The 27,189-nt window shown below is 40.0% G+C and overlaps 3 protein-coding genes and 1 non-coding gene across 5 annotated transcripts in view; 2 read left to right on the top strand and 2 right to left on the bottom strand.

The window, feature by feature from the left end:
- The first annotated feature begins 619 nt into the window (after positions 1–619).
- Positions 620–8,665, top strand: nox1 (NADPH oxidase 1). The gene is made up of 13 exons (XM_034211804.1): positions 620–853; positions 1,517–1,612; positions 1,709–1,819; positions 2,520–2,604; positions 3,067–3,212; positions 3,730–3,923; positions 4,645–4,771; positions 5,353–5,445; positions 5,531–5,772; positions 6,680–6,842; positions 6,945–7,091; positions 7,185–7,309; positions 8,093–8,665. The coding sequence occupies exons 1-13, from the start codon at positions 809–811 to the stop codon at positions 8,217–8,219; spliced, it is 1,701 nt and encodes a 566-aa protein (XP_034067695.1). The 5' UTR covers positions 620–808; the 3' UTR covers positions 8,220–8,665.
- A 349-nt stretch (positions 8,666–9,014) lies between these two features.
- On the bottom strand, positions 9,015–20,299 carry cstf2 (cleavage stimulation factor, 3' pre-RNA, subunit 2). Its single transcript, XM_034211805.1, has 13 exons — positions 20,147–20,299; positions 19,280–19,358; positions 17,314–17,483; positions 17,089–17,234; positions 15,601–15,720; positions 15,321–15,446; positions 14,662–14,815; positions 11,167–11,266; positions 10,846–11,060; positions 10,172–10,296; positions 9,722–9,802; positions 9,342–9,500; positions 9,015–9,221 (listed from the first exon to the last, which is right to left on the bottom strand). The coding sequence occupies exons 1-12, from the start codon at positions 20,244–20,246 to the stop codon at positions 9,375–9,377; spliced, it is 1,542 nt and encodes a 513-aa protein (XP_034067696.1). The 5' UTR covers positions 20,247–20,299; the 3' UTR covers positions 9,015–9,221; positions 9,342–9,374.
- A 254-nt stretch (positions 20,300–20,553) lies between these two features.
- bcorl1 (BCL6 corepressor-like 1) overlaps positions 20,554–27,189 on the top strand; it is a 30,858-nt gene continuing 24,222 nt past the window's right edge. Inside the window, exon 1 of one of the 2 annotated variants that reach the window (XM_034211821.1) lies at positions 20,554–20,643. The gene's annotated coding sequence lies outside the window, so the exon portion shown is untranslated. The remainder of the gene's footprint in view (positions 20,644–27,189) is intronic. The other variant, XM_034211820.1, reaches the window with a different exon arrangement.
- Positions 25,679–25,751, bottom strand: trnav-uac. Its single transcript has one exon. It is a non-coding gene; the product is annotated as a tRNA-Val (tRNA).

The raw sequence follows: 27,189 nt of genomic DNA, 5'->3' as shown, positions 1-27,189 counted from the left end.
GTTGTAGCAGAGCTCGGTAAATTTGCTGATTTTGACTATAAAAAGCGATCGGAATCATACATAAATCACATTTACAACACAGATCAGTGGAGACATTTTATTATTATTACTATTTAGTTTTTCTTTAGTTGTTTTTCCGTTACATTGGAGTATGACAGGTGAGGCTCTGCCTCCCCTGACTGCACGTCGCTGATGTATATATATATATATATATCAGTGGCGAGCCTTGACTTTTATACTTTTATAATCTGACCCCATTCATTTAACCCTTCACATTCCAACAGAAACTGAATAGGCAGATTCGAAGGATTTATTTCTTTGGAAATGTTATTTTAAATACAATTAAATCAAGTTATTTTTGGTAAAACTAATGAAAAATATAACAACAAAAATATTTTATTTTTTTTAATGTTTTTAAATATTATTTTTGTAGAATATTTTAGGCCCTCACAGAGGCCTAGAGGGCACTGACGGCTCGCCACTGATATATATATAGGGCTCTGACCCTACCCATCCTTATACATCCATGATCCATACTCCTTGCCGACACTTCCTCATTCCTGACGTCAGGACTAGTTTATCTAGCCTTCCAGCGAGTAGGAATGTGGTCATTCGGCTCACGGCGGGAAACCTCTCCTCCAAACCTCCTGAACAACGCAGTTTCTCATGCCTTTTGTTGTGCTTCCTGATGCGACCTTTACACCTGCAGAGGAGGGAGGAGTCCGGGCAGAGGGTGAGAGATAAAAGAGAGACGAGCTGGAGCTGAATAAAAGCTTCTGCAGCTGCGGAGCCACATGAAGCGCTCAACATGGGCAACTGGATTATCAACCATGGGCTCACGTCCTTCATACTGGTAAGTTATTCTTATTGAGAGTTGTCTTTCATTTGGCATTGTGCAGAGTATCAAATCAAACAGATTCAGTTTAGTTTGAGTTTATTTGTCACATGTAGGTTAACAGCAGTGTTGGGGAGTACTGAACTAAATAAATTCATAGCAGTTCAACTTCATTTTGTAGTAGCTTTCTGGCACTGAAAGAACAATTATATTTGCACAATATTCAAGCCTTCAACGCACTTGTTTTGCAATGTATTTGTAGTTAACTACTGAAATTAGGAAGAATTAAAGTAAAGGGGTGACTTTTGGGGTGAGTGTCTTGCCAGGTACTTCTTCTAATGTGAAGTAATTGATGGTGTTCAAAGCAGCTCTCCCAGCAATTCGTGAAACCACTAGTTTCTCAAAGTTAAGAAAAGATGGCATGAGATAAATATTAATACAAATATATATATAACGCTATGTGTGAGAGTAAGTAAACATACTTAACAGAAGGCTATTGCACACACATACTGAGAAAAAGGAATAAGATTAAAACGAATATATCCCTGAGTTCTTGCACTATTACCAATATTGGACATTCAATATGTGTCCAAACTCCTGCGTCTTCAATGTAAATATAATTTCACATTAATTTAAATGAAAGACTGCTCTTCATTGATGGAAACATGATCCTGTCGGCAGGTGGTCTGGATGGGCATCAACATCTTCCTTTTCGTCTGGTTTTACCTGTTCTACGATTTGGGGGATGATTATTACTACACACGTCATCTTTTAGGGGTGAGTAAGGAGAACTGGCGTCAGTTCAGCTTCTTTATCCACATAACAGACTCATATTAATATATATATATATATATATATATATCTTTACTTCAGTCTGCGTTGGCGTGGGCCAGAGCTCCAGCCGCTGTCCTGAACTTTAACTGCCTGCTGATCCTGCTGCCGGTGTGCAGGAACCTGCTCTCTCTGCTGAGAGGGTCCTTTGTGGTGAGATCATGCTTCATGATTTATATCTGTTATTCATATTTTGTGTTTATTATCCTATACCTGTTTTTAAATATAATTTTTTTTAATAATGTGTTTCCGCTGCTCTATTTTGCCTTGCCTTCATAGAGTGGCGAAGTCACGCCCATCTACTTCCGGTCCATGGGACCTTATTTCGGAAAAATAATGTATTGAAGTCAATGGCGAGAGAGAACTTATCTTTCGATCCCGTTTGAATTGTGCCATGAATGTTTTCTCACAATCAAAAATCCAGTTTTTGCCCCACAGCTGGGAAAATCATAGTACTACTACAGCAAAGACACAGGACAGATGCTAAAATATATAAGCAAACATGTTAAAATAATGAGGCAAGCACATATGTCATAACAATCAAATAAGACTATGATAAAAAACAAGTAGCGGAAATATAAGAGTAAGGAAAGATATACAAGTTCTTGCATTAGCAGTCAGAATAATAGTAATATGATATTGTGCTATTCAACACATTGTGTTAGTCAAACAATGCAGAGTTTCAGCTTAATAGCATATCTGGCTCAATGTCAAACCAAAACCTAAACACCTACACATGTTTCCGTTACACAACCCCTTCCCTACAGGTGAGGACGGTTTCTGTTACTGCTTTGGAAATATGTTCTTTGTCTTTTATTTGTAACCTAACAATGTTATTTCTCATCCTTTTTAGTGTTGCGGAAGAACAATGAGGAAACAGCTGGATAAAAATATAAGTTTCCACAAGCTGGTGGCGTACATGATCGCTCTGATGACAGGTGAACTTGTGCAAGCGTCTATACTTTTCTTATCTTTGAAACATGCTTTGTTTAAAGATGACAGTTACTAATGAGTTTAAGGTTAGATAACAATAGATGCAGCTTTGACAATGGCATAGTGTTCATTTGGGTGAGGTGTAACAATTGTCAAAAGAAAGTGAATACGAAGCATAAATCAAACGAATGTATTCCAGGTTCAGACACTTTAAAAAAAGAAGTTGTTTGCCAATATACTTTTTGTGCATAGTTAGTTTGTATACTTTATTCAACTGTTTTCCAGTGTATATCAAATAGTTTGCTCAAGCTCAACATTTCTAAAATATTTAAAAATAATTTCCCATATTTGCAGCATGAACCTAAAAGCATCATTACCATTGCAGCAGCAGCAGCACAATGCCTCTCCATTCCCTTGGTCATCAGTATTGAAACAGCTTTAACGCGTCTCCTCTCCTACTCTCACAGCCGTCCACCTGATCGCCCACCTGCTGAACGTGGAGTGGTACAACAACAGCAGGCGAGGAGTTTACGACAAACTGAGCACGGCTCTGTCCAACCTGGAGGATACGGACAACACCACCTACCTGAACCCCATCCGCAAAACTGACGTTGTGAGTTTAGCTAAATAATCAAATGTATATCGCTAAATACACTGTTTTAATATTTCATCTATCATTTTAGAATAATATAATACACTTTTTAGATAAGTGGGGAACTAACTTGACCAAAATAATTTAAATAAAACTAATTATAATCAAAAATCAACACGTGTCGACACAATCTCCCTATAGCACATACGTTTTTCACGTTTTTGCGTAAGTTAAAGGATTGTAGGCTCGTTTGCAAGTTGAGTAACTTTGCTAAAACGTTTTTTTGTATTACTATACTTAATTTTCACCACACAATAAAGTAATATCTACATAAACTTAACAACATATACCAATTTGTCAAAAACTTAGAAGAACATTTCTAAAATGTGTTGTCAAGATGAGACAAGGCTGTTTTTCATAGTCTGTCCATTGAATATAAAACCTTTTTTTATTAAACCTTCTCCACAATCTTCTCTCTTGAAAACAAAAGCTCACATGTCTGTGTCGTGACTTTCTTCTTCTTCTTCTCGTGTCTCAGGATGCTCAGCAGACTCCAACCTACTTGGTGTTCACCACCATCGCCGGCCTGACGGGGATCATCATCACTCTGGCTCTCATCCTCATCATCACCTCCTCCATGGAGGTCATCAGACGCAGCTACTTCGAGGTCTTCTGGTACACACACCACCTCTTCGTCATCTTCTTCATTGGTCTCGTGTTTCACGGAGCTGGGTAAGGAGAAATGACTCGACTTTCTTTTAATGACCTTATTGTAAAGACTAACAAGCATTTATACAACTCAGCCTGCTTTACGCCAATACAATTATGTTATTGCAGTGGTGCACTAGTCAACGGACAAGACAGATGTTATCAGGCCCTCGGCTAGAAAAGGATAACTTGGACAATAAAGGCATATATCTAGAGAATATTTTGAATATATATAAAGGTCCTACATTAATAATGTTAAGGATTAGGATTTCAAATATGATAAAGCAACATTTTATATGAAATATATTTTTTATACTTCATACATAGTCCGTTTGGAGTATAAAACCAGCTATTACAGGATTGGGCTTTATTTGTTATCAACATGCAACACAGAGTGACACGACTCATGCAGGTATAGCTCATTCCTTTATGCCACATAAGAGAAAACAGATCAAATAAAACCGGATAAAGGCAGTAGTGCATGCCTGTTGTGCATATTTTGAATCGCACTTGAAAGAACGACACCTAAAACAATGGTGAATTCATGGGAAAGATTAAACGACAACATCATCCAGATAAGAATGCTCTTCTTCATAGTTGTGTGCCAATGAAGAAGTTTAATGTCACATAGTATATACAAGTGTACGGCTGTTTTGCACGGTGTGAACATTTGGATTATAATATTCTGGGTGGATCATTTTTATTATTATTGCAATTAAATTTCATTTGTGTTTCCCGTCTGCAGGTTCATAGTGAGGAAACAGCTGACCACAGATCCACCACACAACTTCACCTTATGTAAAGACCGCATTGAGGAGTGGGGACAGATTCCTGAGTGTCCCCTCCCCAAGTTTGGAGGAGGGCCCGCCCAGGTATGTCCTTTTATATCTTTCTTTAAAATACCAGAAAATAAGGGGGGGACCAAATTCAACCAAATTAAACAAAAAAAGGTATTAAACAGGAGGTGTGGGGTGGTGTAGGAGAGGGGGATGGGCATGGGCAATTACCTCCTACTTATTGCAGATCTTGCGGTATATTGTCTTTGGGGAAATCTAATTAAAACATTTGTGATCACTGATTTTAAAGGTTAATTTATTCCATGTCCAAAATGTGTGCTATTGTTGATAGCCATACATTTTGTTTTGGTCAAGTTGGCTGTTTCCATGTCCTCGTAACCTGCTTATAACTATCAAATGCAACATGTTAAAGAGATGCAAGTTGTTTCTGTTTAATAGAATAAACTAGTCGGTTATGTTACAGTTTCACTTCACAAGACATAATAGAACTTTCTAACACTCACTTTCTGAGCAGATCCTCCCTAGTATTTATATTGTTGCCTGCACTATAGTCTGTACTCTGAAACTACTACTTATATCCTCAATCAATAGCTTCAACTACTTTTGCAAATAAAAACATTTGTGATTTGTAAATGCTTTTTCTCTTGTGTTTTTAGACCTGGTGGTGGGTGATTGGTCCGATGATTCTGTACCTGTGTGAACGTCTGCTGCGTTTCATTCGCAACATGCAGACCGTCCAGTACAGGAAGGTATGTCAGTCATGATTCACGTCTTCATTCAGGGTCATTTAGGTTTATAATGTGACAGGATTTCACCAGTCCTTTCTTTTTTCAGATCGTGATGCATCCATCCAAGGTGCTGGAGATGCAGCTGGTGAGGCACGGGTTTAAGATGGATGTGGGTCAGTACATCTTCCTCAACTGCCCGGCCATCTCTCAGCTGGAGTGGCACCCGTTCACCATGACCTCCGCCCCCGAGGAGGACTTCTTTAGCGTCCACATCCGCTCAGCCGGGGACTGGACCGACCGACTCATAGACATCATGCAGCACCTGCCAGAGGGGGCACAGGGGCCCAAGTGAGTAACCCCCCCCCCACCCTGATTTGTTTTTGGGATTTTCAACAGCATGCAAGTGTCTTAACGTTTAAAATGTTCTGATTTCAATGTTGAGTATGTATAACATTCCCTAAGAGAACTGAAACGTGCAAAGAATGCAGAAGAAATACTTACAAAATGCAGTTTTAAAAAAAAAACATTTCTAGAATACAGCTTAAAAATATTGTGACTACCTTTTTTGAAAGACCCACAATGATAATGAAGACATTTAATGCCAGCACCACCATCGGAAAAGGACAGTTTTTAACCCATGGGTCTGATGTTTCTGGCATTTGGCTCCTTTTTTTGAGTGTTTAAGTGAAAAAAATGACCCAATTTTTCCATTTATAGCACCTCCTCTTAGGGTTTGAGATTGATTTTGATTCGGTGCTGTGTTGCACAATATCTTCTGGGTCTGAGCCAATTTCATGTCAAATCACTTCAAAAACAAATCTAGAAACCGGCACCGCAATGAACTCATGAACTCATGAACTCATAATGTTGTGCTTTGTGGCAGTGATCCATTGCTGCATAGCTGTCCCCAAAATAAACATTGACTAAACAGGTATTCTATTATCAGTTGTTGAGTTGTATTGTTATAAGCTACATGAAAGCCAGTACAAACCACCTTTGTTCCAGTGTGTGTGAGAGTTATACTTTTTTTTTTTACACTTTTGAAATGTTCTTGCTGTCATCTAAAACCCAATGAATGAATGTGTGGAAAAACTTGTGTTTACTAAGTCACTTTACATTTCTTTCTGAACAACTTATAAGCCAAAAATATAATGATTCTGAATTAGGCTTTTTTGTTCTTTCTTACTTGTACATTACTTTGACTTTATTAAAGATCTGAGCATTTCTCCCTGGCTGATTCCTTGTTGTTTCTCAGGATGGGGGTGGACGGGCCCTTTGGGACAGCCAGTGAAGACGTGTTCGACTACGAGGTCAGCATGCTGGTCGGGGCCGGCATCGGCATCACTCCATTCGCCTCCATCCTCAAATCCATCTGGTACAAATTCAAAACCTCCAACCCTAAACTACGCACCAGAAAGGTATGAACCAAAACGAGCCACTCAGTATGCTTCTGATAATTGAACCTGTTGGTCCTGTTATTGTCAAAAATAAAGAACAAAGTGCCTTCTTCCTGCTCACAGATCTACTTTTACTGGCTCTGCCGGGAAACACACGCCTTCGAGTGGTTTGCCGACCTGCTGCAGGTGCTGGAGAAAGAGATGGAGGAGAGAGGAATGGGGGATTTCCTCACCTACAAACTCTACCTGACTGGCTGGGATCAAAGCCATGTAAGTGTGTGAATCAGTTACAGAGCAAAGTCCAGATAAACAATGTGACCTTAGAGCTCATCTTTTTTTTCCCCCTTTCACATTTGAACACAGGCGACTCATGCCTGGGTTCACTTTGACGAGGAAACAGACGTGGTCACTGGCCTCAAACAGAAAACTCATTATGGCCGACCCGTGTGGGATAAGGAGTTCGAAGAAGTCCGCCAAGAAAACCCTTCGTAAGTAAAAACACTCTTTTCAGATATTGTAAAATATAGGTCTTCCGACTTGTACATCACCAGATCATAAAGGTCATCATAAAGGTCATGTATCCACTATCCTACTTAGGTAGAAGCAACAAATATCACTAGCAAAATGTAGTTTAGAAAAACTCTACCTCTAAATGATCATTTGTGTATCAGTCACCTTGAAAGAATACTTAGTTTTTCTCACAGTAAAAAGGAAACTACCAAGAAACCTATGGATGACTTTAAATACATGGGCATTGAACAGCAACACTTTATAAAAACATCCAATTAAACTTACACTCAACTTGTGCAGTATAATATAAGTCTCATTTATCCAGACATATGCACGCTACTTCCCCAACACATGCATTTTTGCTAAAACCTCACTATTTAAAACACTTCAGACTTCAATTTTAAAAGGTTGGAGTCGTTTTGTGGATACTTGCGTGAAGGTATATAAGAAAAACGAGTTTAGGATTACACTAGGTGAGATGTTAATATACGAATCATATGTTTGGTTGTTAATGGATCAATTTGGCAGCTTATTACCGTGCTGATAGTGAAGGTAGTGTTGGTTATAATGACTTTACATACAGTGATGGTGCTTAAGTGAATATCCCATATATATTTTCTGCTGCTTTTATACTCCTACATTTGAAAGGTTGTAGTTTCTACATGTAGGAATACAGCAAGGGATTTGCTCGTCTACCCTCCAATGCAGTCTTCACTTTTAAACATGAACCTCCGACAGCTAACCCTTCATCTTGTTTCCAGATCTGTGGTGGGAACTTTCTTGTGTGGCCCTGCAGTTCTGGGAAAGGTCCTGGAGAACAAATGTGCCAAATTCTCCGATGTGGATCCCCGAAAGACCCGATTTTACTTCAACAAGGAGAACTTCTGAGTGAAGAAACAACAACAAAGGACTTTGGCTTTTTGAAGGTCAACAGATACTTTCACCGAGGATATTTGTGAGGAAGTTATTGACTGCTGCCTGAAAACCTGCAGCACTAGCTGGGTGTGTTTCGGCACGTCGACCAAAAGGCAAGGCATGTTGTTGCACTACTCAGGGACAGACACGTTCTCAGCCATGAGTAATAGCCTCTTGATTGCTATGACTCAAGGTTTAAACGTCAGTTACACTCATTAATAGATTGTAAGGAATTATTTTACTGTGACAAGACACCAGGACCACCAAGGTTTAGTCCCTATAGTTTTGTTTGTTGTTGTGTCTCTTCATGTTTGTCTGTATGTGTGATTTACATTATTTATTTTGTATTATTTCAAAAAAATATGTAAGATGGTCTGCAACTGTTTGTTTTTTTGTATGCAAATAAAAAATAATTAAAGGACATTTGACCAATTATTTCCCTGTATAATTACCCATCTTGTGAATTATCAAAACATGTGGGTTGATTTGTTTTAAGCACTAATCAGCATTTCTTAATTGTATATTTTAGCCAACAATTAAATTCCCTGTAAATATCACGCTGTGTTCATGACCCTGATCAAAAGGTTTTTAAAAAAAATACAAGTCGTCAACTTCACCTGATTTCCTCGTCAGTGACAGGAAGACTTCCTCCTGTCACGTATCATCCGGGTTAATCATTTTCTAACAAAGTGGAAGATTATTTTTCACGATTTGCTACCCAACCCTCTCCTTGGATATTCCGACTCGTTTTAAATAAATGAAACCATGTATTTTTTGTTGGTTTTATTGACAAAACATCAAGACTAACAGCTGGCTTTGGGATGAAACATCATGACACTCCAGTTTCTGTTCAGCATTCATCATCCACTCAAATGTGTAACCGGACTCTTCATACAGACAATATGATTTAAAAAAAAAAACTATACAAAAGTCCAAACTAAGCAGACGTCTTCAGGGTCGAGCAGTTTGGGAATCCTATAATAAAAATGAAATCAGAAAAACGTCTCAAATCACAGATTTGCAGAGTGACAATACAAGCCTGCTTCAAAGTTAGTGAGGAATGTGCAAGAACAGAGAAACCTAATCTTGGCCTACCTGAACCCTTTTGTATTTTTCTCCATGAGCCCGTTAAGGCCCCCCCCCTGCAGTCTTCTGAATCTGCTCTTTGAGGATCAGGATGCTCTGCCGCTGCTCCGGGGGCAGCATGGCGATCTGTTCTGGGGTCAGCTGCAGCACCTGCATGATGAGGGCAGCCTAGAGGGACAAATATTGCCATTTCGGAGTTATACATGAGCTCTAGTGTCCTCAAAATGGGCCAAACATGACCATCATTTCATATGGGAAGCCATTGGTTAAGTCCCAATTGCTGCTTGTTTACATTCCCTCCTCAGTGATAGAACAACTCTGAATGAGAATGCAAGATAAGACATTTGGCAGAGGAGCCCTTCATCAAGCTGCTGACAGCGAGAACCCACCTTCTCCTGGTCCTGTGTGGAGACCTGGCTCTGGCCTGGACTGAAGCCCCCTCCCGACGGAGGACCAGAGTTTCCAGGACCCTGCAGCACAAACGTACGGAAAACAGCAGGTAATGATTATCCAACACAGATAGCACTGATTTCATACTCATATCTAACCTTAAGTCAAATTCACATGTTTAGAATGTTTGATCTATATAATGCCAGAAAATAGTATAAATATATAATAGTTTTCCTAAAGTTAAAAGGTGATTTCTTCAGATATCTTGTTTCGTCAGACCTAAATCCAAAGATATTCAATCCTATAGGTTATAAAACAGTATAAGAAATCTCCATATTTATGCTGCTAAAAACTGCTTTTTCCTTTCAGTTTTTGCATAAAACAATTGAAAGAAGGCGATCCTAACTCATTATGAAATGTATAGACTGTATTTGAAAAGATGCAGTTACCGGTCTTGCAGGTGGAGGAGCGTTCGGAGCCATGCTATGAGGAGCGGGGCCCGGCATTCCTGTCGCCATGGGAACCCTCTGAGCCGCCACCGGACCTCGAGTGTCCATCGCCCTCGGGTCACGGCCTGCAGGGGAAAACAAAAAACCTTAAGGTTCACATCTCGCTGAATTTTGAGCGAAATCTTCTTTCCTTCTTATGAAATTACTCCGAGGTGAAAAGAAAGTTTACAAATATAAAACACTTTTAAAAGATATGTTTGTAGTTCGACCATTTTTGTTAGCTTCTAGGAACATTGATGACCTCAAACAAATGAATGAAAGAGGTATTGAATTCAATACAAGCGTAACACACTAGCAAGGAAAAAGTGTTCCGTCATATGAAACCATTTTCAATCCTGTAGAAAACATTTTGCTTGGACAAAAGACTCCTGTTTGGTTAAGTGGCACTCGGTCCCTCTGCCAGCTGAGACAAGAATTTGTGTTTTGTTTTATAAATATTGTTATTCCCTGTTTTTTCTTTGACCTTTCTTACAAATGTTTGCATTGTACAGCTTCTTGAAACTCTTGTACTAAAAGGCGCTTCGTAAAAAAGTTGACTGTTACAACTAGTGTGACTAACAAAGAGTTCGGTCATCATAGGCTGTAAAAACATGAAGCCTCATCAGAGCAGCTACCTCTAGTTTCCATCGGGGGTCCGCGTTGCTCCATCATCGGGGGACCTCTGGGGTCGCCCATCATGTTGCGTGGTTCACCCATGGGTGGGCCTCTCATGTCCATTGGAGGGCCTCTCATATCCGGGGGGGGTCCTCCTGCCATGTGTACAGGTGGGGCTCCTGCCATGTGTACAGGTGGGGCTTGGTGGGGTGGGGGGGCTGCCATGTAAGGCCGGCTGAATACAAAACAGAGAGCCATTAAATAGAACACAAATACATAAAGAGTTGTCATAACTTATTTCCACTAGATCAAAGCCTTTGTGATGTGTGTGAACGTCTTACCCGGGCTCGATGACCTCGCCAGTGACGGACAGCAGAGTTCCTCCTCTGGGGTCATTAGGACCATCTCCCAGCAGCCCTCTGGGGGGGATACCGCCGGGGCCTAACGGGACACAAGGCATACATTACTTAATATTCAACAACCAGGAAATGTTACATGACAAATCTATTAGGAAAAGGTGGAAATTCCAGGCAAAGGAAAGCACACACGACTATAAAAAGGTGTTGGCTCAGTTTAGATATCTGAGGAAACAAGCAGAGCTGTGTGAGGGAGGGACACATCACACTGAGATGTCACAACACACAGAGATATAAAGGAGAGTCATCAGGAACACAAAGAATGAAGGAAAACAATTCCATCAGGATGGATATTATAGGTTCAACACGTCTGAAAACACATTCAAAATGTTTTTTCCCACACCAATACACAAGTCCTCACTTGAGAATATTTCCCTACTTGTGTCCTGTAACTCTGGTGTGTGTTGGCCAAGGGAACATCACAACAGGAGGCATGCAGAGAGGAGACGGGTGTGCCAGAATTCAGTTACGTAAATAGCATGAATGACTACACAATACAACAAGGCTCTCCAGAGTTAACAATAGGGCACGATGTTTTTGTGAAGGTGACTAAAACACACGTATAATCTCCAGTCAGGTGAGCTCTACTAGAATGAGATTGTAGTTTAATTTCAGCTAAAAAAAAGATTCTTCTTGATGTAGTTTTATCCCAATAGAAATCAAGGGTGTATAACTCATTCATCGTGTTCGAATGATGCAATGTTTATTTAAGCTGGCAAATATTCATTGAAAAATCAAACTAGTTTAGTTGAATTCCGATTCAAAAGAGGGAGGAGAGCATAGGGCTGCTTTAAAATAATAAAAAGCAGCTAAAAGAAATAGAAATGGTATAGGACGTGTGAGCTGCTGCTGTCAGTGGAACTGTTGTGTGGAGAAATGGCAAGAAATTAAATAAACCCAAACAAGGGCACAATAACGGCCCGTCCACGCAGCGGCGTGCGTTGAAGCTTCAACGCTTCTGCCCATTCACTTTGAATGGGGCGACGTCACGCTTCGCCGAACTGTACTGTGGGAGCAAAGCGTAGCTTCAAAAGCGTTGCTCGCTGCAAAAGTTGAGCCATGTTCAACTTTTGCAGCTTTGGCGGAAGCGTCAGCCAATCGAATCATATGCCAGTACAAGCTCTAGCCAATCAAACCGCGTGCTTGTGTGTCCGGGGCGGGAGATTCATGTGATTGGTTGTTGGTCAAGTTTCAGCCCCCCCCCCCGCCGGCAAGCTTCAACACACGCCGCTGTGTGGAAGGGGCCTTTGAAGGTAAACTTATCATTCCTGAACAGAGACAAACTGTTCCTTTAATTCTACTAATGAAATGATACAACTGATGACTGCCATGAACACCAACAAAGCTATAACAACAGACTCATTAAACCTCCACCCACCTGTCAGCATTGGTGCTTGAACTTAAAGGCCATGGACAATAATTAATACATTCTTAAAATATGAAAAACAATGTTGGCTCTACTTTAACACTTATTCTATAACACACAGGTGTGAGCAAGCTCTCTGATTGGTCAATAGGCGTGTTTGATTCCACGATCAAAGAACGGTCAAATAGAATGTGCCTTTTCACAACAAGTCAGTATCCCTCCGCGTCTGAGAAAAACGGTATACCCTTGGCCTGAAAAGCATGCTTTTCGAACTGGAACAAGAAAGCAGCGGAGAAGTAACGGGGCAGAAACCCTCCTTTTTACGTTACGAAACAAACTTCCAAACATAATATGGAAACATTTAAGATTAACTTCAACCTCCGGGGGGGTCTTACTGTGGAGGACTGGATTGAGGAGCGCCTAGAAAAAAAAGCACCTAAACGACAACATGCAGAGCTACGTGAAGAGCAGGTAGACCAACTGGAAAAGTACCACGATTCAAAAGCTAACTGCAAACTGGAACAAGAAAGCAGCAGAGAAGTAGTGGTTCCCATAGCGACACACAGCCGTTACATTGTCTCTTGTTGGAAAATCGTTAGCTACAAAATGTCAGATTTAATAGTTATCATCTGGACAACAGAAAAATGTGGAGCAACGAGCTTTTTGGAAAGCTCTTCCGTGAACACCACAGCACCAACTGCAAAAAAGTCTGGCATGGAGTTCATGAGTTGTTTCAAAAATTGCACGTTTAATGGCAGCATGAACATCCACCTTCATTCTGAAGCCAAAATGTTAAATATGTAAATAAATAAATAAATAACCTAATTCAAGAATTGTTGTCAATAAATTGTTTTCAATAAATTAGTTAATAATATATTATTTACTATAATTATATCAATAACTGTAAGCGGGGAAGCAGGAGTGTTCGATTGATCGGCTCTCGTTACCAAGGGAACTACTTTATAGGAACTACTTTCTGACGGAGATGAACTCAAGCAGAAAGTGAAGGTTTGGGAGCAAATTAGCCCACATTATGAAATTATGTTTATGATATTGTTGATTACAATGATAGTTTGTGTTATAGAATCGCAATCATACACTTGAGGCCGTTCTTTAACGTCATTATTGGTACTCCAGTACAGGCGTACGGACCCCGCAGTACTGTCGTACCAATAATGACGTTAAAGAACGGCCTCTCGTGTATGATTGCTTAAATCAACCATGCATTCCAAACATTTGCATACAAATGTTTTAACCCTGGCAAACCTGTATCTGTTCACATGCACCGCCATGAGAAGGCACATTCTGCATTAGTTATGATAATGCTATGACAAGGCTTAACAACGGCTTTAATATGCTGTCATATTTGATTCAGAGTGGACATGCAGTCTAACTCTGAACCCCAGCAGTGCAGTGTACCGTCCTCTCAATGACAGCGCTCTGACCTGACTGAACCGAGCAGCACAGTGATACCTTGAGGCCGCTCGATAGCAGCATGCCCAGACGATCCTGTGGGAGAATGCTGAAGGTTTCCTGAGCCAGCATTAAAGTGAAAGAACAGGAGACACAAGACTCAAGAGAGCAAAGCAAACTTTAAGAGCATGTAGACGCGTGAATATGGCAATGTGGTATGCAAACCCAGAGGTGAGGATGGAACTTTAAATGACTAATGATATGTTGAATGCAGGATCAACAGATGGAGACAAGTGATACCAAACATTTACATTTACAGAGGAGAAGGTTAAGCTGATTATAATCTTATGAATAAAGCAACTCCACTACTAAGAAGGCTCTGATGACACCTAGTGATCCCAGTGAGCCATGACCTGTGCAAAGATTTAACATAAATACATGTTTTGGGAAATATTACAGATGTGACGACTCAATCAACTTGGAAGAAAAGCTTAAATCATTGCATTAGAATGATATAAATGTACTGATATAAATGTACGACTTGTAGCTTTGTAGGCTACCAGTGCGATGAATGGGCAGCTTGCTCGCACTGCTGCATGAAGGTACAATGATACTTTTCATAATTTCAGTTGGATGATTACCTGGAGGTCCGACTGCTCCCGGTCCTTGAGCTGGTCCTGGTCCCGGTCCCGGTCCCGGTCCGGGTCCTGGTCCTGGTCCTGGCATTTGGCCAGGAACAACACCCATGTTGGGGGGCTGCATCATCTGAGGGGCTCCGTTGACATGCATTCCAGGCTGATCATGTGACAAAATGAAAATAAATGAGAAACAAGTCATTTAAGCTAAATATGAATCTTAAATTATTCTGTACAGGATGAATCGTATGTGTATGAGTCATGAAACAGGGGTGAGGATATAATACAATTCTGTATTATATATCAAAACCAAACATTTCGAGAACCTTAAGCCTTTATTATTTCATCAGAAATTGTTACTGTAAATGCAAATGTAAAAAATAAAGATTACAAGAACACTTAAAGCCTACAACAATCACAGTATATTGTCACCTTGTTTGTTTTTTTACTAGCTGTTTTATATTAACTGATTATTTAAAATCTAAGCTAGATCTGGTTATAGCCACTGGTGTTAAAGGGCCAGGAGACAAACAAAAGTTCAAATGATATTCAAATTCAAGCACATGTCAAACCTTGAAATATAACGGTGAAAAAGCATTTTCCAAAACCAGATTATTTATTTGTTGCGACCAATAGTTTAGAAAGTGAAAGACCGTCGTACTCACCACAGGCTGCTGCGGCTGAGGCACTTGCATGTTGGGTGGAGCAGAGGGGGGGTTGAGGGGCGGCGCTCCCCCCCCCTGCCCGCTGGGAATGAGCGGCTGGACTGGTGTCTGACGATGGAGCATTTTCTAAATGTGGAGAATATGGAAAAGCATGTCAGCATTGGGAGCAACTCTCACAAATATGCAGTGGTTCAAAATCGCAGACTAGATCCTCGCTTCAAACACTAAGATGATGCAGGATTAGGCTAATCTCTTCCTTCTCATTGTAGTCTCTACTTACCAAGGCTATCTCAGGGTCAACGATCCTCATCACCACTTGGGCCTGCAGCAAGGCGTAGGCCAGCTGAGGGTTCTGCAGCAGCATGTTCCTCGCCTCCTGGGGACTGTTCTGCACACACAGCTGGAGAGAGAAATCACAAAACAGAACCTTGAGATGGGATCTGTAGACTGTGAAAAATCCCAATTCAGCAGACATAAAAAGGGAATATGTTATTTTCTTCCTCCCAGGTTAGACAACCCCCTGTAGTTCTTACTAACCACTTAGGATTCAGATACATGTCAACCGAAGTGGCTGCATCAGCAAAAATCATTAAACAAAGACGTGCAACGAGATCTGTGCCATCAAGACCGGAGCCTGAACACCCACACCCTGCTCAGCATATGGAGCAACTGACACAAGCTTTGGTGCAACAAAAACGTTTCCAGTTGAAGGGGGAAATGTCTGCAGTGTGATGTTTAGCCTAATGAAGCACACTGCCAGATGTGCAAAGATAAGGCTTCTCCACAGAGCTGAGAGACGGCCTCTACAGCACAGCCTCTGATAATGAGAGGGAATCCTGAGAGGATTCCAACTGAGGAAACCTTTTTTTCAACCGATAAGAAAATGCCGGGTACCGGGTACCCATACAAAATACACAATTTTGGTTCTGCTTAACGGTTCCTAAATGCGTTATTCCACCGGGTCCGTCTGCGCCGCGGTGACTCGGTGGAATACAGGGTAACCAGCGGCGGACTGGCCATCTGTGTGTTCTGGAGAATCACAGAACGGCGGCTCGGTTTGCTGACGGCTGGCACCGCCCTTCATTTTTTAAAACGGCATCATGTAAGTTGCGCTGACAGGCGACAGAGGTCCACAGTTGCCCCGCAGCGAGGCTCCCCCCGCCCTCCCGTAGACAGTTCACGAGCTCAGTCACTTCATAACACCAAAGATGGGTCGCGGTAAACGTTCTAAAGGGAGGCTCCACTACACTAAAAAAGAAAAAGACAAGGCACAGTGCTATGCCTGTGGCAAGTTAATAGCTGGCCACAGGAATAGCTCAGTTAAAATAAAGCATATCTATTGTGCAATACATTTGTATTGCATGTAAAAAATTTATTTGTAAAAATGTCAGTTAAAGCTTAAAAGAAAAAAGATATTTTTGTTATCCAAGCGTTTGACCTCTTTCTTTTACAATTTTGGAATCGAAACGGGGATTCGATAAGAACCGGAATTGATAAGCAGAACCAGAATCGGAATCGATACATTTCAAACGATACCCATCCCTATTAAATACACAGTTTGGTAACATGAATCTCCAATATCAAATACTTTCAATATATTATATTCCTAATTATAGGTTTTCTAGTTCATTTAAATTGTCTTCGATATATTAGAATACCATTGAAACATTCAGTTGTTCAATATCATTGTTTTATCATTTGTTTTGACATTGGAAATTTTAAGAAAGAGCTGGAATACTTTGGGGGAAAAAAAAACAAGGCAGCATACCTTCATCTGTTTCATAAGTTCAAACATCTGTTCGGGGGGCAGACTGGCCACAGCTCTGCTAATGGACTCCGGGGCTTCCTGTGGCTGGATGGTGTCTCCATAAGGAGACTCGATAATTGGGGCTCCAGTTCCCAAACCTGCAATGACTTCGCGTGAACGACTTTGAATTAAATCTTAAATCAACATACTCATTTTAAATATTGCCCAAACAATATGTAATCTTACTTTTCAGCTCTTCCTTGTTTTTTTCACTGGCTGCGTTGTCAACCCTTAGAGCCCGACCACTGAACTCCCTCCCGTTCAGGTTCCGCATGGCACTGAGGGCCGTCTCCTGGTCTTGGTATTCACAGAAGCCATATCCCTTTGGCTTTCCTGTCTCCCTGTCATATACCAACCTGAGAGCAAGAAAACACATATCATTATGTCCCCTTGCAACTTATATTCCATGTTAAAAGGGGGTTTTGTTTCAAGAGTTTTCCTTTTTTGAAGCCAGGGCAAACAAGGGGGCATCATGTGTGTTATAGATTGAATTGAATTGTGTGATAGTTTACATAGCCGATCATTAGAAAATTGGGAAAGAAGAGTATTTAAAAGAGGAGAGTAGGTGTAACCATGTGTGTGAGTAAAAATGTGTAGCTTTAACTCCAATGATAGCCCTTACCAATTACTTGCACAGTGTGCGAAAAAGTACACGTCCCACCGTCCGTAATGTGTTATTTACAATATCGGACAAGTAGAGCTTTCAATTGACTTGTCCGGCGGACAAGTGACGTTTTTCGGCCTGATTTATTGACAAATTATTGATACATTCAGATTACAAAAGGCAGAACTCATTCGCAAATTGTACGTGTCCGCCATTGTTCGTTTAGAAGTGTTAGTTTCGGTTCTGCTTGTCCTAAGGAAATGCATCTCGCCGCTTTCTGTACAGTTAGACGGGAGCGGGGTGGGAAGTGTGGCACAGTGGCAGGGGTCGGAAGCAAAACTCGGTTCCGAGTAGGAACAAATAACAATTGTCCGGTACCGGGATTAATAAGAGTTGTGAGGACAGGAGGCGAGGCCGAGCCCCGAGGACTGCAGCTCTCTCTATGCTCCGTATCAGCTGATCGCTGCACGGTGCAGCTCAGCGTCTCTCTCTCTTTCTACACACAGCAGATCCGCTGCCCGATTAACAGCCTCATCTTTGTCAAACTTTCTTATGTTCTTTCTCTAACACGTAATGAAGGTTATTAAGCGTTTTAACTCCTATGTTGTTAATATTGACCACCATTTCCTTTATGAAGTAAAGCAGCCTCCCTGTCTGTGTCCTCACGCTGTCCTGACATCCCCGGACCCCCAGACTCGGAGGAGCACAGGGATGTCAGTATTGTTTATGAAGCAGGGTATAGAAAATACATTATTGAAATGAAAATACTATTTATTTACTTTTACAAACAGTGAGCAGCTGGGCAGCTGCAGCATGTGTATTGCTGGACATGTGTAAGCGTCTTTGAGTTGTAGAAAAGCGCTAGGCCTATAGGCTATACATCTAATGTGTCATTATTATTATTATTAGGTTATGTCCTATGTGTTGGACATGTGTGGTTGGACTTTGTCTCACAGGCAGGTTGCAGTGTAACATCAGAGGAGACTGGGCCAATTGTACATTCTCAAACTGCACCACTTAGAACTGACTAAACAATGCAGAGATTATTTTTATATAATTGTATTCAATAACCGTAAGAAATTCAACAGTATGAAGTGATTTGTAAATAGGAATACAGATTTGACTTATTGTTTTCTCCCAGTTTGTCATGGGACTTTTTTTTACCCTCTCAAAGAACCGGAATCGAGAAACAAAAATAATCGGAATCGAAAAGCAGAACCGGAATCGTTAAAATCCAAACGATACCCAACCCTATGTGTGATGCTGTAAAATCTTACCGCTCACTTACGTTAGCGGTGTCGTAAAAACCGTGGGAAAATGTCAAATATGATGGCGAAGAAGATTCCAGTGGCCCCAATTTTTGTCCATTCTGGACAAGTGAAAAATGTATTCGGACAAGTAAATTGCCAAACTCACTTGTCCATGGACATGACTCTCTAAAAACCTTTTCTCACACTGCTTGCAATGCCACATGTTTACATGAGGAGACACACATGCCTGAAAACACAGGTTTGATCTCTATGTGTTGAAGAAACCTCTTTCACTCACCTGAAGCTGACAACAAGTCCCACTTCAGAAAATATGTCTTTCAGCTGTTCCTCTGTAGCCTCATATGGAATGTTCCCCACTGAAATAATAAATAAACAAGAAGCATTACATTAAAACAAATTCACTTTTTAACAGTTGTGTAAAGAAACTAAGTAGATTTACTCATGTACTGTACTTAAGTACCATTTTGAGATACTTTACATGAGTATCTCGGATCTCCATTTTCTGCTACTTTGTACTTCTAAACTACTACAATTCAGAGGTAAATATTGTACTTTACTCCACTACATTTATTAATACTTTAAATTACTTTGCATATTGGGATTAATTATACAAAACATATTCAACACATAAAGAAAACGTTGGTTACTGGATTTAGTTTACAAGTTACCAACAGTAAATATAGTCATTCAAATTAGGTCCACCTTTACCAGCTTTGATAAACATATTAATGCATCAATAATTATAATCAAAACATATAATATATATCATGTGGATATGGGCCATTCTGCATAATGAGTGCTTTTACTTTTGGTACTTAAAGTATATTTTGATGCTAATGCTTGAGCTTTGACTTGACCAAGATTTTGAATACAGGACTTTTACTTGTTACAGAATATTCCTTCTCTCTGATATTTTAATTTCACTAAAGCAGAACATTGGACTACTTCTTCGCACCTCTGCTTTCTAGTTTTGAAGATTTGTTTTCTCTTTATGTAGCCTACCTAAAGTTAAGTCAGTTCCCTCGTTGCCATGCTAACAGCAACATTAGCCGGCCATGTTTAGCTAGCTCTCATTCATTATCCATTAGAACACTGCTTTAGAAACAAACGGGAATATAGCTGAAAGTAACTGTCGCAGACTTACCAAATACTGATCGTAATGAACGGTCAACAGCTGGGTCTCTATTAGCGGCGATAGCAGCCGCAGCAGCAGCAGCCGCAGCAGCAGCAGCTAATGTCGCCATTTTGGGGACACAAATTCATGTGACACCGGGAAATAACATGGAGCCAATATCCGTTTGTGTGGGAAAAGAAAAAGGGGAACATATAAAATGAACAGTGCGACCTTTTTCTAACATTTTGATAAATTAAACTATCCGCTGGCAACGTTTTTCTTATTTAATATATCATTTGTATTTACAATATTTATTTAAGTGTATTTAAGACAAGTACTTAGTAGCTATTGGTAGGTGTAACAGATGGCGCTGTTGTCCGTGGTACATTTATTTTATGTTATTAGTTTATTGATTGCACCGCCAACCACCACTCAGAATATGAAATGCTGATAATTCCTCGGCTAAAAGTGAAACAATGGATTTACATTTCCCCCCGAGAATCCACTTTTCGACGACAGAATATTAGGTGAGTAAAGTGAATTAGTGTTGGGAACAGCAAGATAGTTAAATGTATCAAAGTGTTGGTAATGTTAACATTTGAATCCTGCAAAGCATGATAATATAAACACGTGTGGCTCTGCAGGGATGGGAGAGGGGTAAACATGTCAGGGTTCTTACGGTCATTAAAAACCTGGAAAAGTCATGGAAATTCAAAATGCTAATTCCATGCCCTGGAAAAGTTTTGGAAAACAATATTTTCCCCAAACTTTTGGAAAAGTCATGGAAATGTAACTAAAGTTGCATCAAATATAATTTATATTTTAGCCGAAATAGTCGAAAATAGTAATACTATAATGATAATACGTACTGTATCGTATAGTAATGAAACGTAAAAAGGCATACTGACGAGATATTTTGCTGTGAGAGATTTTAGTTGCTTTAGCGTGTAGTAAGCCTATTTGATTTGTTTTAGATAGGCACAACATGTTTCATATGCAGACCTTATTTTCCTGTTCCATCCATCCATCCAACATGTACTCAAGTCCTTTACTAGGACTCGAGTAAATGTCCTAGTACAGAACATGTTTTGCTCCTTTCGACTTGCCACTACAATTCCTTTAATACCTTAAGTTACTAGTACGCAGGTATGGATACATTAATCAAATATGATCAATACTTTGAAAAGACTTTGGTCACTCGATTTGGTCACTGTTTCATATGCAGACCTTATTTTCCTGTTCCATGTTAAAATAAACAATTTTCAGTGGTACTGCTGAGAAAGTGTAATTTTTTTGGTCATGGAAAATTAGGTAAAGGTCATGGAGAAGTCATGGTAGAGTAATTGAAAATCATTGGTGAAAAATGGTATGAACCCTGACATGTATATAAACAAAAAGTTAACTTATTTACTGGTTATTCACACACTGTCTTGAGGAAATTGGTCTACTAAACATGTAAACCTGTTGTAAAATATGAGATATGATGGCTGTTGCACCTGCATAATCACACACCTGTTTTAATTTGAATGTATAATTGCCTACTTTATTCATACATTGAGAATATGGTTTATACAATGTAAATGCTAAAATGTAATAGAAAAAAGTTGTTAAATCTTTACTTTGTGCTCTGCAAGACATAAATACTGGTTCACTCCCAAAGTAAAGTAACTAAGAACATTTACTCAAGTCCTTTACTAGGACTCGAGTAAATGTCCTGGTACATAACATGTTTTGCTACTTTCGACTTCTACCCCACTACAATTCCTTTAATACCTTAAGTTACTACGCAGGTATGGATACATTAATCAAATATATGTATGATCAATACTTAAAAAACACTCGATTAAAATACACAAGCTACCAAGAGTAAATACAGTAATTAGTTCCATCTTTACCAGCTGTGATATTAAATTATTAATACATCAATAATTATAATCTTTATTCTTAACATATACTATTTATTATTCTGAAGTTGGCCAATCTTTATAATGAGTACTTTTACTTTTGGGACTTTAAGTATATTTTGATACTTTTACTTGAGTCACTTTTGAATCCAGGCCCAGGACTTGTAACAGAGTATTCCTACACTCTTGTAGTTCTGCTTTTGCACGATCTGAGTACTTCTTCCACCTCTGTTTAACTTAAAGTAATCTTCTTAATATACAGTATCTCCCTATAAAATATTCAGAGAAAAATAACACAAGCTTTTTTTAGTGGCCCGATGAGGTAACGGGCTCTATTTGCTCAAAGCAATAACCTAAGAAAGCCCATGTAACCTCTACATTTTATGTGGCTAATTTGGCTGCATATAAGAGGTGTCTTTAACCTACCTTGGATTTTGGATTGACAGTAATCTGTCATTCTCAGAACATCTCTCCAAAATTCAGACCAAGGTTAAAGCTAGACTCAGCTTTCTATATAGGAATCACTCCTCATTCACTTCATCTGCTAAACTCTCTCTGGTCCAGATGACTGTCCTTCCTCTGTTCGACTACGGCGATACCATCTACCGCTCGGCGTGTAAAGGAGCTCTCGATCATTTAGACCAGGGGTGTCAAACTCAATTTCATCGTGGGCCACATTAGCATTATGGTTGCAGTCAAAGGGCCGGTTGTAACTATATAAATATACATATACAAATACATAATATATATGAAATAATGTATTATATTATTGCCTCTGCATTAGATTTTTATTGGATAGGGTAATAACTTCATAATTAACTACGTCTGAAAGCAGAAGTCTAGGGCAAATAATTGCAAGTCTCTTCAGTGCGCATGTCACAACATGAGATGCATTGTGGGACATGTAGTTTATGGGCAACATGCTTATGTAAGATAAGATAAGATAAGATGGACCTTTATTAATCCCTGTGGGGAAATTCAGTTGTTTAACAGCAACAGGGTAAGATTGAAAAACAGGACGAGCACAGATTCACACAGATGAATAAAATCAAGGATAAATCAAAAATTTAAAAAATGATAAATAACTATAAAATAAGAAATGAATTAAAATTAACATATATAGACATACTGTAAAGTAGCATGTAACCATATAATAAACGTATTATATTATTTGCAAGCTCTTGCAGGCCACATCAAATGAAGTCGAGGGCCGGATTTGGCCCCCGGGCCTTGAGTTTGACACCCCTGATTTAGACGTTCTGTATCACTCCGCCATCTGCTTCGCCACCAATGCCCCCTACAGGACACACCACTGCGACCTGTACTCTCTGGCTAACTGGCCCTCTCTTGGGACCAGGCGCAACATCCACTGGCTGATGTTTGTTTACAAAACACTCCTAGGCCTCACCCCCTTCTACCTCACACAATTACTGCAACTCCGCCCACCCCCGACGCACAACACCCGGTCAGCTACAAGCATCCTGTTAAAGATCCCCAAAGTCCATACATCCTTTGGCCGCTCCGCCTTTCAGTTTGCAGCAGCAGATAGCTGGAATGTCATTCAAAAAACGTTGAAAATGAAAACCTTTGTCTCCCCCCGCACCTTCAATGTCACTATTATTGACACCCTGGTACACACATGTAGCTGCTTTGCCTGATGCTGATTTTAATGACTGATTGAACCACAGCAATATTGTTTTAGAGTTGTTATATGTTTAACTGCTATGCCTGTCATCTTTGCTCTATGTGTTTGTGTTGTCTCCTGGGTTCTGTCTTTTTATTTTTTCCCCTCCCAAACCCCATCCCCTCAGGAAGCCTTTTGCCTCCTGTTCTTAATTGATTTTCCTGGATAAATAAAGGTTCTACTACTACTACTGCTTTAACATATGAAAGAAAATAGGACCATTATGGCAGGAGACAAATTCATTGAGAGATTTATGTATTCATTTTAAAATTGTATTATAATGTATTGTATATAATAGTTTCAGGAATATTGAATCATCATCGTCTAATATTCCAGAGGCACACCCTGCCAACATAAATGTCTAATAAAACACTCTGGACATTGAGTTTTTGGTGACAAAATTGCTCTTCTGTCTTAACATCCAAAAACTCATTAATTGATTCCTAGAGATGTGCCAGTATCTCGACAAATGGTACTATCAGCATTTTCCAATATCTTTAATTATAATTTAGTCTTCTTCGTCTTATTCCCCTTTTGCAAACGGCATTCTTTACATGTAAACAGCAGACATCAGTGTGGATTTGCTATGATGTTCGGCTTTGGGTTTTGGGCTCTGATCTTGAATGTAATTTTCTCTTCTGCAGTGTTGAGTTATTTGGCTTTATCTGATTTATTTGTTATGAAAGTTGGTGGGTGCTGAAGGCCTTGGGTCATGAAAACAATTTTCAAACTTTGGTAGTATGAAAAAAAAAGATATATGAAATAAGATTTGAATACTATGACTATGGTTGAAGAATCTTAAAGTTCATATACAGTACCAACATTTTTGATACATCCATCCATCCATCCATCCATCCATCTTCTCCCGCTTATCCGTGGTCGGGTCGCGGGGGTAGCAGTTCCAGCAGAGAGCCCCAAACTTTCCTTTCCCTGGCCACATCAACCAGCTCTGACTGGGGGATCCCAAGGCGCTCCCAGGCCAGCGAAGAGATATAATCCCTCCACCTGGTCCTAGGTCTACCCCTTGGTCTCTTCCCAGCTGGACGTGCCTGGAACACCTCCCTAGGGAGGCGCCCAGGTGGCATCCTTACTAGGTGCCCGAACCACCTCAACTGGCTCCTTTCGATGCGAAGGAGGAGCGGTTCAACTCCGAGTCCCTCCTGGATGACTGAACTTCTCACCTTATCCCTAAGGGAGACACCAGCCACCCTGCGGAGAAAACCCATCTCGGCCGCTTGTATCCGCGATCTCGTTCTTTCGGTGATACAGTGATATTCAAATATGGATTTCGTATGTGCAGGACAGGCTACTTGATAGATTGATATTTAAGTGTGACAACTTAAAATATGACATACTTAAAATGTTACGGATCCCATTAATCCAGTTCTTAATGTAAACTGTAGAAACACCAGTGGCATGGAGAGAGCAAACAGCAGCTTAAGTTGGCAGATTTCACTTTAACACATGCAGTCCTAATTTATAACTTCACATCTGAGAAGCAGAGAATGTTTGTGTTTATGATTGAAAAATGACTCTATTTTGTGTTTACAATTTCCAAACCTAAAGCAGTCCACTTCAACATAATTGCAAACTGCAACCTAAATAATAAACATATATTAAATAAATTATTCTTTGACAGTGTTAATCACAACTGACATTATCAATATAATTTTTCATTTCATTGTGCCTTTTTTGCACGAGTTAGCCAATATTATATATTTCCTAAGTGTAGAGTTATAATGACATTGAAAACAAAAAGAAAGAGAAATGTGTTGAAGCTGTGAAGGTAGAGTTTATGGCTGAGCTGTTGTTTTGCATCATATTCTACAGATCTACCTGGGGAAGTGAGTTTCCGATACAGTTTATAATGTTGTCCAATTAATTCTTAATCGTCATTTAATTCAATTCTAATGGATTTAGTAGACAGTGATCATTAAATTGCTTATTAAAGGATTATCGGGACATAAAAGATCATGGTTCCACTGGGGCTCGAACCCAGGACCTTCTGCGTGTAAAGCAGACGTGATAACCACTACACTATGGAACCGACTCACCATGTTCATGTGCAGATACATTTATATATTTACATTTAGGTCTAGTCTGCTGACATGTATTGCACCTTCTTGTAACGAAAAGCTCTCTTCTTCGGAAATGCAGTTTAGCGAAATAAATCTGTCAGCTAGCGTCACCCCACAGCGCCTGGTGTTCCGCGAGTGGAGCCCTCTTGGGACGTTTTGCTTATGTGGCCGACACGATAGCTAACATCAAGCGACCGAGCCACAGCAAGTCGATCGCATTTGTCCGTGTCTTCAGCCTGCCGCCTGCATGCACTGGAGCAGACATATTGAGGCAAAAGGATTTGCGTTGTAGTTTAAAAAGCTGCCTTGGCTTATCCACGCAGTAACGACGAAGTGCGTGTAATTACAAACTAGGGGGTGAAATGTCGATTTCCATGATGCATGACACTGTCTGATGCATCGTACAAGCTTTGGTTACGTTCTGCAAATGTTTTATCAAAAAGACAGATGACGCTATCTGACTGTGCGTGCCCACACAATGTACCTTCAGGGTAAGACATTGTTGTTTATGACACTCAAATTTGAAAATATACAGGCACATAGCCTACACGAACTGCATTTAAATAACCAAAGAGGCTATTTGTGTTTTGTTTAAGGTTATATTTTAAAATGATGAATAACCCATCTCAAAGGTTTAAAATGTATACATCACTGGTTGTGTTTGTCAAATAGTAAGACTGTCTAGAGTACAAACATGAACAAAACGTAGTAGCCTATATATTTAACACATTTCCAAAGTTGAGCAACTGATCAACATGAAATTGTTTTTCATTTAGTGCCCCCGCCACTTGAGCCATTTTTTTTAGTGCAAGGTCATTAGCCAGGCAGATTGAGTGCTATCAACTGGAAAAAATAAATAAATTGGTGATTGTTTCAAGACCTGCATCACCATCTTCTCATACAGATTTTCCTTTTCAATCTGCTGTCCTCTATGCATATGCTTTTCCCCAGAGTTACAGAGTTACCTTTGTCAGTTACATCGTGTTGCTGCCTTTGTTTCTGCACAAAATTGAATTGATCAGACTCAGTGACAATTCTCCTGCTAACAGCTGCTCTGGTGTTCAGGCTGTTAATAATGTGGGTCTGAAATTGGTGATAGCCTATTCTGTCCTACAATTTCTAAACTTCTACTTCCCCTCCTAAAATTGCATTCTTTCTGCATTATCCTTCCATGTTTAGCCACTCCATCTTCCCCATAGGAGCCAGGAAGAGAGGGCAGTAAGGCTGCGATGGTAAAAGGTGGGGGTGACAGCTGCATCTGTTTATCACGAGGGGCACAATGGCACACCTTGAGAGACAGCCAGGGCTTTTATTCTCACTGATCCTGGCTCCAACACAGCAGGCCAGAATTAATAGAGAACACAGATTCATATTTGGACAGGATCAAAATTCAATGATGAGATAGCT

Source organism: Gymnodraco acuticeps, unplaced genomic scaffold (assembly GCF_902827175.1).
Source record: "Gymnodraco acuticeps unplaced genomic scaffold, fGymAcu1.1, whole genome shotgun sequence".
Lineage (NCBI taxonomy): Eukaryota > Metazoa > Chordata > Actinopteri > Perciformes > Bathydraconidae > Gymnodraco > Gymnodraco acuticeps.
This window is presented reverse-complemented; position numbering and strand designations above follow the sequence as displayed.

Bases quoted from the DNA above. Each gene is read 5' to 3' on its own strand.
- cstf2 (XM_034211805.1), bottom strand. From the start codon at position 20,246: ATGGCGACATTAGCTGCTGCTGCTGCGGCTGCTGCTGCTGCGGCTGCT. The intron at 15,447-15,600 runs GTAAGTAGAGAC...CTCCACATTTAG, and splicing joins TTGACCCTGAGATAGCCTTG to AAAATGCTCCATCGTCAGAC. The intron at 14,816-15,320 runs GTGAGTACGACG...TCACATGATCAG, and splicing joins CTCAGCCGCAGCAGCCTGTG to CCTGGAATGCATGTCAACGG.
- nox1 (XM_034211804.1), top strand. From the start codon at position 809: ATGGGCAACTGGATTATCAACCATGGGCTCACGTCCTTCATACTG. The intron at 1,820-2,519 runs GTGAGATCATGC...CATCCTTTTTAG, and splicing joins TGCTGAGAGGGTCCTTTGTG to TGTTGCGGAAGAACAATGAG. The intron at 5,773-6,679 runs GTGAGTAACCCC...GTTGTTTCTCAG, and splicing joins GAGGGGGCACAGGGGCCCAA to GATGGGGGTGGACGGGCCCT.